General features: G+C 35.9%; 1 protein-coding gene across 1 annotated transcript in view; it reads right to left on the reverse strand.

Moving 5' to 3' along the window:
• grin3ba (glutamate receptor, ionotropic, N-methyl-D-aspartate 3Ba) overlaps nt 1-13,268 on the reverse strand; it is a 170,588-nt gene that overhangs the window by 46,126 nt on the left and 111,194 nt on the right. Inside the window, exons 4-7 of the mRNA XM_038292327.1 lie at nt 11,682-11,953; nt 10,679-10,915; nt 3,500-3,646; nt 1,259-1,404 (exon numbers count right to left, since the gene is read on the reverse strand). Of these exons, the coding sequence (XP_038148255.1) occupies nt 1,259-1,404; nt 3,500-3,646; nt 10,679-10,915; nt 11,682-11,953 (802 nt within the window). The remainder of the gene's footprint in view (nt 1-1,258; nt 1,405-3,499; nt 3,647-10,678; nt 10,916-11,681; nt 11,954-13,268) is intronic.

The following is a 13,268-nucleotide window of genomic DNA, read 5'->3' on the forward strand; positions in this document are numbered from 1 at the left end:
ACCTGCTTTTCAGTTGACTGCAGGCCCACAAACGTCACCCTCAGCACGGCAGAGGTCCCAAGCGCCACCTGGTGGTTGTCCGGGTACATTGCAGTTCTTTTTGAAATAAAAAAACTGGCCTCAGGAAATACAACGTGATTCACGTGGGAATCACACAGGAATCACGCAGGAAACCGTCCATTTCCAACCAGTCCCCACTGTATATATATATATATGTATATATATGTACAGTATATATATATATATATATATATATATATATATATATATATATATATATATATATATATATATATATATATATATATATATAGAATTGAAATTTCCTCCTTGTGCACATGTGGGTTTTCCACAGGTACTCCAGCTTTCACCGAGAGATTTTATAGAATAGACCTACTGCTGTGAATATGTCCAGATGCAGGGGTACTCTAACTCTATATTTCAGCCGACCCTTACAGGAGAGGGTCATGCAGGTACATAAACCTTCCCCCCAGCTCCTCTGTGAACATTTGCTTTTAGTACCTCAGGTTCTATCTGCTTTATGTTTTTTAATGTTGTATATGAATCATTTCTGGAGCCCTTGTGAATTCCTTACACTTTAAAAATAAACATACCCTGCCTTCTTGCTTTCATCTGCTTTCTGTCCCTATTCAACATCCCACTGAAGCATTCCTTCTAAGCAATAATTACATCACTCTGGCCCTGACTCGCATTTCTTTCTATTTTCCAAAACTCATAACGAATAAGAAAACTATTTTACCTTTATATCACAAGCATTTTGCCAATGCAATTTATGCTGCCTTTACCTCACTTATACCTTTATCTGAAATGGATTTGGATTAAAAAAAGGTCATGTTGATGCAAAGTGCAAATACATACATCAACGGGTGTTCGTTTGTATAGTTGACAGGTGCAATTGCAAAGTAGCATGTTCCATTTAATAAGAAAGTATTGAAAAATGGATTACAAGGAACATGACTTTAGGCGGAGAAATGGCAAAAAAAGCTGATATTATTCAAAACTAACAAAAACGTGTAACCTTTTACTATTTCTTTTTAAATTCATAATGGGACTTTATGATATAATAAAACTGCATGTGCAGAATCTGTCAATAATATCAACAGTTCTGCTTTATAGAGATGTGATGCAATAGGATGTGCAGATATAAAACAGACTAGATTGTTAAGGCTTGCATAGCGCTTGAGAAACAACTAATACATAAAAAAAGAAAAAAGAAAGAAAACATGCGTTGTCTTACTTCAACATGTGCACGCCCTCTGGGGTTGTGGGCTGGTTAAAGCGTCTCATGTAGTCGTGCATCTCAGGGAAACTCTTCTTCATGTAATCCTCAGCACTGCTCTCCCTTACGGTCCCAAAACGAAAACCCAGAGAGGGATGGTGCAGCTGGGGATGTGACACAGGAAGGAGATGGTAAAGAATAACATATTGATGGTTATTGATGAGTAAATGATATGATTCAGATTAAAGGAGTAAAGAAAATATAAGATAATTTTACAATAAATGGCCTTCTTATTGCTCCTCTAAATTAATTGCAGCTTTGAATTCCCCTAGTGATATGATTTGTTGATATGAAAATCACTAATTTCTGATGAAATATTCTACTCGTCACAAAGAAATATTTTCTTGTCTAAGACTGGTTAAATGCCTAGTGTCTAATAAAAGTATAAGCTTGAGTAAGACAGGCCTTCAGCTACCACCAGTTTAATAATTATTTAATCTAGTCACGACAAAGTAGCGCATATTTATGAATTGGAAGGGCAGTGATGGTTTCAGCATATTTTATGGAAAAATCAGTAATACTTGTTGAACTTTTCTGGTCATCTTCCCAATGTTAATGCTTGAGGAGTTGCAGCTTGTCTCTTTCTGTGTAACTCCCATTTTTCTCTGTTCTTTATGTTGTTTTTGGCTGCTGTAATTTTTATTTCACCCTGCTATTGATTTGATTCTTAGATGATCCTTGTGCTGCTGTATGTACATTTCTATATTAATTCTGTTAGATTTCCTGCCATCTTCCTCTCTTGTCTGCTCCTAATACTGTTGTCTCCCGTTGGCTTTATTGCTCTAAGCTGTTCCTCGTTCCTGCTTACTCTTTCCTGTGTGCTTCTCCACTTTCCCACCTCTGTTTAAGCTGCCTGGTTGGCATTGCTCGCTGCTGCTCTATTATTCTGTCATATGCATGATTCTCCATTCTACATCCAGTTTCTCCTTTATATTTTACTGCCTATTTTACTGTCCGTGTTCCTTGTCCAGAGTTCCAAGTACATGGCTGTGAGATGTGCTATTTCTGATGAAATTTTCAGCACCTCTCAACTCTTGCTTCAATTTGTGTTTCTGTCCTTAAACAACCTAAACATGACACCTCTTGTCTTTTGAGCATGTATTTACCAGCTTTCACCATCTAGAGATGGAAGTCTTTGTAAAACAGCTCAAGCTTAGTCATACTGAAACAAGAGCATGCATATATTTTTGAAGCATTGCAAAAGATATCATATAAACCTTTAGTCAGGCCTTTGACTGAACCTTTCTTAAAAAAACATTCTTTGACTACCTTTTAGCTATGACCTGTTGTGTAGGGATACATTCTTAAAGAGAGTCAATAGCTCACTATATTATATTATCCTCTAACAGGTTGTCTTTTGAGTTTACCCTGTTTTAAGCTATGCCCACTGCATAATGTGGGCCCTATCATGTTTTACTGTGGGGACTGTGTGTTCTTGGCGATTTGTTGGTTTTTCACCACACGCAGCATGTTTCATCTAGGATCCCATCAGAACACCTTCTTCCATATATTTAATGTTTTTCCAACATGACTTGTCCCAAATTTCTTATGTCAACCTTATATTTCTTATTTCTTCTTTTCACTCTTCGATGAAGGCCAGCTACAGCTACAGCTAGTAGTTGTCCTATCAACATTTTGCCACCTGAGCTGTGGATTTCTGCAGCTCCTCCATAATTACAGTACCCCATTCTAAACTGCCTCTCTGTTAAAGTTTGCTTTCTTGGCCTGTTTATGAAGATAGATTGCCATTTCCTTTCACTGTTCATATGGTTGGTTGGTTAAGGATGGTGTGTTCAATTTTGGGAACCAGTTTGCAATATCAGTCTTGGTAATGACCTTTGGCTTCATCATACTGTCTTGTAACAAATTTTCCCTGACAAATTCCTGATTCATAAAATTCATCCTTTGGAATTGACGACTTGCAAACAACTAATTGCACTTTTAAGGCGTAACCAATAGAACCAGAAGGATCACATGTGCATGCAGCTGTGTTTTTACAGTATAAGAATGAGAAAATCTTGTTAAATATAGTGCATTTCCCAATAATGCACTATATTTTCAGCTACATAAAAACAACTTAAAATATCCTGACATTGCATATGGTAGCCGACAGCACAAGTGGTTTTTAATTTTTGTCTGATCACTATGATGAATAAAGTCCTTCCAGGTATAAGCTTGTGTTCTTGAAAGTCATCTTACCTTGTCGTCGTGAATCCCTGAAACCTGTTCGAATGTTTTCTCTCCAACCATCACAGCAGCAAGATTGGCCGTATAGCTGGACAGCACCAGTAAGCAGAAAATAGCCCAAAGGTTCATCAAGAAACGTCCCGTCCAACATTTAGGAGTCTGAAGAGGATTTAGAACAGAAACACAGGAAGGTATTTATATACAGGTGCTGGTCATAAAATTAGAATATCATGAAAAAGTAGATTGATTTCAGTAATTCCATTTAAAAAGTGAAACTTGTATATTATATTCATACATTACATACAAACTCATATATTTCAGATGTTTATTTTGTTTAATTTTGATTATTACAAATGACAACAAATGAAAATCTCAAATTCATCATATCAGAAAATTAGAATATTGTGAAAAGGTTCAAAATTGATGGCCCCTGGTGCCACACTCTAATCAGCTAATTAACTCAAACCACCTGCAAAAGCCTTTAAATGGTCTTTCAGTCTAGTTCTATAGGCTACACAATCATGGGGAAGACTGCTGACTTGACAGTTGTCCAAAAGACGACCATCGACACCTTGCACAAGGAGGGCAAGACACAAAAGGTCATCGCTAAAGAGGCTGGCTGTTCACAGAGCTCAGTGTCCAAGCACATTAATAAAGAGGCGAAGGGAAGGAAAAGATGTGGTCGAAAAAAGTGTACAAGCAAGAGAGATAACCGCACCCTGGAGAGGATTGTGAAACAAAACCCATTCAAAAATGTGGGGGAGATTCACAAAGAGTGGACTGCAGCTGGAGTGAGTGCTTCAAGAACCACCACACACAGACGTATGAAAGACATGGGTTTCTGCTGTCGCATTCCTTGTGTCAAGCCACTCTTGAACCACAGACAGCGTCAGAAGCGTCTTGCCTGGGCTAAAGAGAAACAGGACTGGACTGCTGGTGAGTGGTCCAAAGACATGTTCTCTGATGAAAGTAAATTTTGCATTTCCTTTGGAAATCAAGGTCCCAGAGTCTGGAGGAAAAGAAGAGAGGCACTTCATCCACGTTGCTTGAAGTCCAGTGTAAAGTTTCCACAGTCAGTGATGGTTTGGGGTGCCATGTCATCTGCTGGTGTTGGTCCATTGTGTTTTCTGAGGTCCAGGGTCAACGCAGCCACATACCAGGAAGTTTTAGAGCACTTCATGCTTCCTGCAGCTGACCAACTTTTTGGAGATGCAGATTTCATTTTCCAACAGGACTTGGCACCTGCACACAGTGCCAAAGCTACCAGTACCTGGTTGAAGGACCATGGTATCCCTGTTCTTAATTGGCCAGCAAACTCTCCTGACCTTAACCCCATAGAAAATCTATGGGGTATTGTGAAGAAGAAGATGCAATACACCAGACCCAACAATTCAGAAGAGCTAAAAGCCACTATTAGAGCAACCTGGCCTATCATAACACCTGAGCAGTGCCACAGACTGATCGACTCCATGCCACGCCGCATTGCTGCAGTAATACAGGCCAAAGGAGGCCCAACTAAATACTGAGTGCTGTACATGCTCATACTTTTCATGTTCATACTTTTCAGTTGGCCAACATTTCTATAAATCCTTTGTTTTTATTGGTCTTCAGTAATATTCTAATTTTCTGATATGATGAATTTGAGATTTTCATTTGTTGTCATTTGTAATCATCAAAATTAAACAAAATAAACATCTGAAATATATGAGTTTGTATGTAATGTATGAATATAATATACAAGTTTCACTTTTTAAATGGAATTACTGAAATCAATCTACTTTTTCATGATATTCTAATTTTATGACCAGCACCTGTAGATGCATCAGGCAATGATATTTTAGAATTTTTGAAATACAAGATTGCTAATCATATGCAACATCTGTTCTTTCCCCCTTTAAAAATCCCAGTTATTTCCTTGATAAATCAGCAAAAACAAAAACGAGCTTGGAGAATCCACTGAATAAACTTCTTTCAGTACATGGCTAAATCTTTGTATGAAATTGCCTGCTTAGGGGGGAATCCACCTCCTGAAAAGTTTAATCATTTAATTACTAAACCAAATTAAATCCATTTAGAAAAAAAGAGAAATAAATTCACTTCTGTTTTAAAGCTTGAAGATTAATGGGACGTCAAAAATAGAACCAGGTTATAACCCACTTTTACAACAGCATGAAGAGGGTTTGAGCCCGCAGCATAATTAGTTGGTTTGCTGAAAAGGGAATAAATTGATACTTTATATAAACATGATTTTTTTCATGAACATGTTTGGTGGAGGATTGTCATCCTCATTAAGTTTAGATGCTACTCTATTGCTTTATAATGGTAATATAATAATAAAGGGGGGTTGAAATGCAGACTCAGCAATGTTTTGTGTAAATTGAGTCCTTGTTTCCAAGTGAATGTAAGATATAAATCTTGTAGAACATGTTTTAATTTACTGTTTACAAATATATTTAAACAACAAGCTGAATGCAGAATTTTCTGTGGAAACTGTGTACTTCATCACAGTGATGCACACCCGAAAAATAATAAAGCATTGTTCAATAAAAAGCTCATCAAGCAGGATTCAAAATAGATCCCTAATTCACTCTAACTCCATCAGTTTGACAGCTTAGCCTACATTCTTCTAGTTGTATGCGTGTGCTTTTCATGGGATAAAAAAGCTTCAAGATTAGATGATTTGTTGGCACAACACAGTGAGAACACAGGTTTTTTTGTTTGGTTGTTAGTAGCACGGATGCTCAAACTGTATCATCAAAGCAGAAAATGGATATGAATGTGAAACAAGCCGGTTTTTATAGTGCTAAGAAATGAATAATACACAGCATATGCGCTTCTGGTATATAAAATGATAATCCACATTTCTGCCATAGCGGCCAAAGTCTTTAAATAAAAAAAAAAAAAAATAGTTTGGATGGCAAACCATAAGTTTATGAAAGAAAAACAAGCTCTAGTGGCCAATCATTGTATCATTATTTCACAGCTTGGTTTAAAGTTAATTCAAATGTAACTCTTAACCCCATTTTGTAACCAAATATCAGAATTTCATCCAAACCTATCCCGATTTATATAAACACTGTATCTATTTTCATTGTCTTTGTTTTTCTATCTTGGTTTTTAAGGAAATATGAAGGTTAAAATCCGTTATACCTTGATTTTAATTGGGAATCGTTTTCTCAAGACTCTAAATTATACCCATTAGAGCTGATTGTATTTCTGATTGACTTTATGAAATATAACAGATTATAACTCCTAATTAAACCAAAGCTGCTATGTACAACCTCCTGCTGGTTGATATTTTTTATCTATTTTCTTACAGAAAGCTATAAAGGAGAATACTTAAAGAAATCAAACAGTTTATCCATTCTATGCCAAAATGAGTGTGAAATGTAAAAAGCATAGGGAAAGGTCAGGTACCAAATGAATAAAATGGTGAGATAAATGCCTAATTTCTTATAGAAATGATAAGATTTTAATTATAAACTATTATTAATAATATGATTATAATTTATGAGAATACATCCTTGTATTACAGTATTTACACAGATGTTCATGCTAACTTAAAACAAAGTAATACTTAATGGTATAAAGAATATATTTACAGTTAATCAGAGGAATTTGGGGTAAAATGGGAACACATCAATACAACTGGATAATATTTAGGAGAGCTTATCGAAAAAAAAGAAAATAAAATAAAAACTTGATCATTACTACATTTAAGCTTAATGATCCTGATCTATGATGCTTTTTGTTTTTGGAAAATATCAGTTATTGATAAGTCAATACCCTTTCCTCCATTTTCCCACACTCTGTAGCTCATGGCTTGTTTTGGATCGACCTAAAACATTGAGCCAACTAATTCAGAAAAATCCTCTACAAATCCGTTTGTAAAGGCATTGATGCTCGCCTGTTTGTTTAAAAGAGCTCAACAAGCAAAATAAGAATGCCAGCTCGGTTCTGGGAACTTTTCTAGAACCTCTGGAGATTATTTCACAAAGACAAATTCTTCATAAAGTAAAGAAGATTATGGCCAACAGTGGGCATCCTCCTTCACCTCTGTTTAAAGATTTTTAAACGACAGCAGAGTGTCTTCAGTCTGAGAATTCTCCAGATCCGGTTCAAGAAAGACCGATACAGAAACTCCTTCCTGCCCACAGCTATCAACACCTACGACACCAAAATATCTTATGACTTACTGCAACATTTAATTTTCCTTTTGGGTTCGATACATTATTTTTTTATTGAATTGAATTGTGATAGCACAATAAGAGACTGGAAAAAACTCTGGTATATGCTCTTTTTCATAATGGGCTGGGCTTCAGTCCCCTATGAACTATTCCAAAACAAAAGCAGGATAGCTAATAGATGTCTGAATGGATTAAATAAAATTTCAGTGCTGAACTTTAGTGATAGATTTGCTTGCCCTGCCCTACACCCATAATCTGAGAAAACATCACTATTTGGCTCAGCACCCGGAGTTTCATAGAGCAGCTGAAGGACATTTTAACAGCTCCTAAGGCTGCTAATGAACACAACTGTTAACTGACATGTTAGCTGCTGTAAAGATCAAACATGACCTTTGAGTTATGCAACAGTCCTTTGATCACTTCTCTACCTTGATATTTTCAGCAGCTTTATTTAAGGGACAACATGCAATTACACATTTAGAATGCTTCATGATGAGCTGCAAACTCAAAAAGGGGACAGCCCTAAATTAAGGAAATGACACTTGCTGCATGAAAACTTCAAGTTATCATACTGATGGATCTGGGAAAGCCTGACTTGCTGAATGGAAAACAAAGAATGCACAGAGGACGGAGTTATCATTCATCCCTATTGTGGTTGGACACATGTGCCAATGTGACTGTGGGTGTGATACAATCTGTCACGTCTGACACGTCTCAGAAGAATGCTGTTATTGCAAAGGCGCATTTAATATCTTTACATATTTATGTCAAACAAATGACATGAAAACAAGATGCAGGAAAAAAGCAAACACATTTGTCTGTCAGAGTTTAGTACTCATGCTCAGACTTTCTTTTTTCATTTTACTGCAGTGTGAAAATAACAACTAAACATTTCAGGGTTTTTTCTGTAAATATATCCCTAATGGGGCTGTGAATTTGAAATTCATGCCTAAAACAGCCGGAGAACTCCATCCCTACAAAGAAATCTACAGCTAAGAGAAAACAACTACAGTAAATATTAGGAAAAATATGAAACAGTCAACAATTACCAAGCAAATTCACCAGTTTCATACTATTTTGTTAGGCTCAACAAATGGTATAAAAAAAAGTATTTTTTTTTTTTTATTGCTACTGTTTTGGTTAAGGGCATTCCTGGTCTTGTTTACATTTTTGTGTCCTGACTACATTTCTACCTAGTCCTGTCTGAGTTTTAGACATGGTGAACCGAATTTTTACAAAATGAGAGCTGCAGTATAATTTATCATGCAATTTAGGCAAATGTATTCTCTGCATTCAAATAAGTTTTACTACATCAATTGGAAATGCTGACAGCATCCAAAAACAGAAAACAGCATCATTACACACTGAGGGTGAAAAGTTCATAGTGATGAGAAAACATTTTTCCATGCATTTTTGGATGTTCATCTTTCTGTGCAATATTGCTAAATGGGTTAGATCTTTTCAAAACCAACTGTCTCCTTTCATTCACTCTGCCTACATCTAACACTAATGTTGCTCAGGTTTAGTCTGCTAGTTCACTGCTTTGTCTTATTTACTTATTAACAGCTGGTCTGATTTATCAGACAAAATGAAAACTTGAAATTTTGCTTACATGAAAGTTGGGTTTTGTGGCAGAAGTTAGGTGCACAACTGCAACCAGTCGGTCTCTAGCTATTTTATACTGTAGGTTAGCTGAAATATGATCTACAGTATTTCGTTTGAATATTTTAGCAGCAGGATTAACTTGATCACAACATTGAATGTTGCTTTAAACATATTGATAATAGAATAATAAAATATATATTTGTGTTAGGGCAGTATCGGTTCTTGTTTTTATCTGCATTTACTCCATGTCTTGGTCTTATCTTGTTATTTTGTGGTCTTAGTCCTTTTAACTCTGTCTTGGTTAGGTGGTCATGACCACAACACCACCAAGGAAAACCCACAGAAAGCTTCACAAAGACCTGTAGACATTATTCCATGAAAATGATCAGATAAGCTAAACTGTAATTACAGCTGTTTTCTCTTCATAATAAACTTGTAGACTGGATTTATTTTAAGAGGATAAATGAGAGACAAGATTACTTTAAACGTTTTTGTTAAGAAGACACATTGAAGGTTGATGGATTCTAAATTAATAATCTCACAAACACTTCAAATGAACTATCAGTTTGTCTGAAAGTAAGACCAGAAAGCTGATAGATTCCCCTACTCAAGCATTCAAGTCACACTGTAGGAATAATGTATCTACAGATCCCGTTGCATAGGTGAGGCCCCTAGTGGCTTCAAGATGTTAAGTCTGTTTTTCACCAAATGCTTGAAATGTTTCTGTTATTCAGCTTTTTATTCACCATATAAGGAGCAATTTATTTAGATTTCTTTGAATGTGTGGATTACTATTGTTTTTATTTGTATGTGGAGTGATTTTTCAGCCAACAGCCACAGAACTATATCTATAAGACAAATCTACTGAACATCACCTTCAAACTCTTTTCCACAATTACACTTTGAACTCTGTCTAAGAATGTATCTGTCAGCCTGATGTTACCTTGTGTTCCATCACCTTAGCAACCCTTAAGCAGTCCACAGCTCCTGCTTCTTTTTTTTTATATAACCTTTTGTCTGACTACTTTAGGGAGTTGACCTGTAACCGTTAAATCTTTCACCACTTTCATCCATCCCTATCATTCTGTTCTAAAACTCCCTTCGTATCTGTCAACACACTTACCCTTTCTCTTTTCTCTCCCTGTACGTACATTACCTCCCCGTATCTCTCTACTTCATCACTGCCTACCCTCTTAACCACTCTGCTCTTCATCTTTTCATTGTTAACACTCATCGCTATCATTTTCCTCATGCTTTTTCTCATGACTTACTCCTTACTGTTTTTTGTTCTCTTTCTCTTGGACTGCATCCCTCTCTCTCCACGGCTTCCTTTGCTAATTTCTATTTTCAGACAACACCTGCATGATACCTACTTGCCACAGAGGGAGAGCTTCTTTACCTTGGTGGCAACGGTGCGTCCAAAGAGTATTGCGTAGCAGAGATTGAGGGCAGATGAGTAGGAGAACACACGCAGCCTGTTCCTGCCATGGGGAGTCATGCCAAATGGGCTGTTCCACTCATACAAGGTGAGGAAGAGTGCTGTGAGGTGCAACGTGACAAAAATGCCCACCCACATGGACCAGTGGAGCGGCCACATGAAGGCACCGATAGGCGCTGCCGTGTCCCGGCTACGAACCTGAATGATTAAAGAACAAACAAAACACTTCAGGAAATTAACTCAATAAATTCCTTATTTTTACTTTTAAGTACAGAACTCAATATGTCTTACTCTTTTTCTAGAATACAATCCTAATTTATACCAGTCTAATTACAATTACTTTCAAGCAAACTGAATGAATTGCTTATTGTGCATGCATATTTTACAAGAATGCCATTTCTCTGTAATTGAGTTCTTATTTCCTATGTACTTTTGACAGTGGTTAAGCTACTGTGACTTTTGTTTTAAACTTTTATAATTAACATTTCCTCCACAAAGCTCCACTAACTAATTGCCAAAAAGAAGATCTTTCTCCCTCCAGAAGACTGGGATTAAGAGTGAAACGCACAAAAGAATTAAAGGTTACATCGTGTTAGGTCTTTTCTGAAACAGTAGTGATGAGATAAAAAGATTCTGTAGGCTTAAACAGGGACATAAAATCTAGAATTTTTTAAAGCCATATCACATACAAACATGAACAAATTTCTTTACACCAGAATAAATACATGTGAGAGGCCTCTGAATAAATAAATCTTGCAAAAGAAAACGTTGCAGTAGCATAATTTCACCAATACATTTTTTTACTGACTCCTTTTATAAAATGGGGAAAATTATTACATGTAGAGAAATAGGTGTTTTAAGAACATTTCTGTTGGCACCCCATTTGGCATTCCTCCAGCTTTAGAATACATATAACCAAAACATTTTAACAAAAAAAAATATTAACAATTTTAAGCTTTGATACCAGAATTCCCAGACTGGTGGAGTAAAAGGGAGAGGTGAAATCTATAACTCTGCTTCTGGCAGAGTTAATGGAGAAAGAAGTGACCGCCATGTCAGCTGTTCCATTCAGGAGGTCCCCCACAAGGCCGGTCCAGCGTCCCGTCCCACTCAACGCACCATACTTTCCATCTCCCACAATATAAAGGTCAAAGGTAAATCCCATGTCCTCTGCCAGTTTTTCCAACAAGTCAATGCAGTATCCATAGCAGCACTTCCTTAGGTCTCCCGGTAAGTCTAAGGAAAGAAAAAAGAGAGATAATGATTTCAAACCGTTCAGACATTCATATGCATACTTTGTAAGTGCAGTGGTTGCACCACTGGGAATCTCTATACAACAGTGATTCAAGAAAATTGCTGATGGTACATAAAAGAGAAATTCAGCCTGGACATTTTAATGAACCTGGCACAAAATCCTCGGGTTACATTTACTAAAATTAAGCCTAGAATACTAAAAATAAATAAATAATAAACTCTTAAAATATGTATAAAAACAGACAGCTGGGAGTGCAAACCAAACTTTTTGCTATCTTGATTTCTTTGGCAAAGTCTTTTTGCAATCTTAGTTAATTAAAAACGGTAGTCTGCCAACTCCTTTAGGTTGGGCCCAGATGACTCCATGAATCTAAACCCATAGACAACCCTATGAAAACTTGTAATTTGCCATTTATAGCTCTAAAGGGTGCTTCATAAAAAAAAAAGTTAAATTTCCTTATTAATGTCCACATAACATCTAGTGCTAAAGACATATACTGTATGAGCTCTCTTGGTTTGGGAACTAGTCTGAAGTTCTATCTATGCAAAAGGATAAAGTTAAAGTTGGTATATTTGGAATTTTACCATTTACTTTGTTTCTATACCTAAGTGTAAGGAATTAACCACTTGGTAAAAAGAACAGTAGGATTTCCCAACCTTAGAGCGCAAAATATGAACACAGTGCAACCTTTATGACTTAAAGAGTAACTTCCTGTACCCATATAACTACATAAAAGACTACTCTGAAGTCTTGCCTAAGAGCCATCCAGATACAGTGCATCTGGAAAGTTTTTAGCGTCCTTTCCACATTCAGTCATTTTAAAGCCTTTTCACAAATGTTAATACATTATTTTCTTTTTTCAAAAATTTGCACCCAATATCATTTAGAAAATTGCTGTGTTTACATTGACATAAATGTTCGGAATATCGGAAGGTATATATATATATATATATATATATATATATATATATATATATATATATATATATATATATATATATATATATATATATATATATATATATATATATATATATATACATATATACATATATAAATACATATATAAATGTATTATATACAGCTAATCATTATAGTATTATTGCTTTAAGGTAAGAACACGTCTCAAATTGTGTGATCTGGTAGCAGATTTTTAATTATAGATACAAAAAATTAGGAAAACCTGTGGGCCAGATACCAAATACCTGACTGATTTAGAAACACATCCCCTAATTCATGGTTAATAGAGTGATTTTCATCTCAAATTGACTAAATAATTTCAATGCTCTTTATTTG

Source organism: Cyprinodon tularosa, unplaced genomic scaffold (assembly GCF_016077235.1).
Source record: "Cyprinodon tularosa strain WSP-4 unplaced genomic scaffold, ASM1607723v1 ctg310, whole genome shotgun sequence".
Lineage (NCBI taxonomy): Eukaryota > Metazoa > Chordata > Actinopteri > Cyprinodontiformes > Cyprinodontidae > Cyprinodon > Cyprinodon tularosa.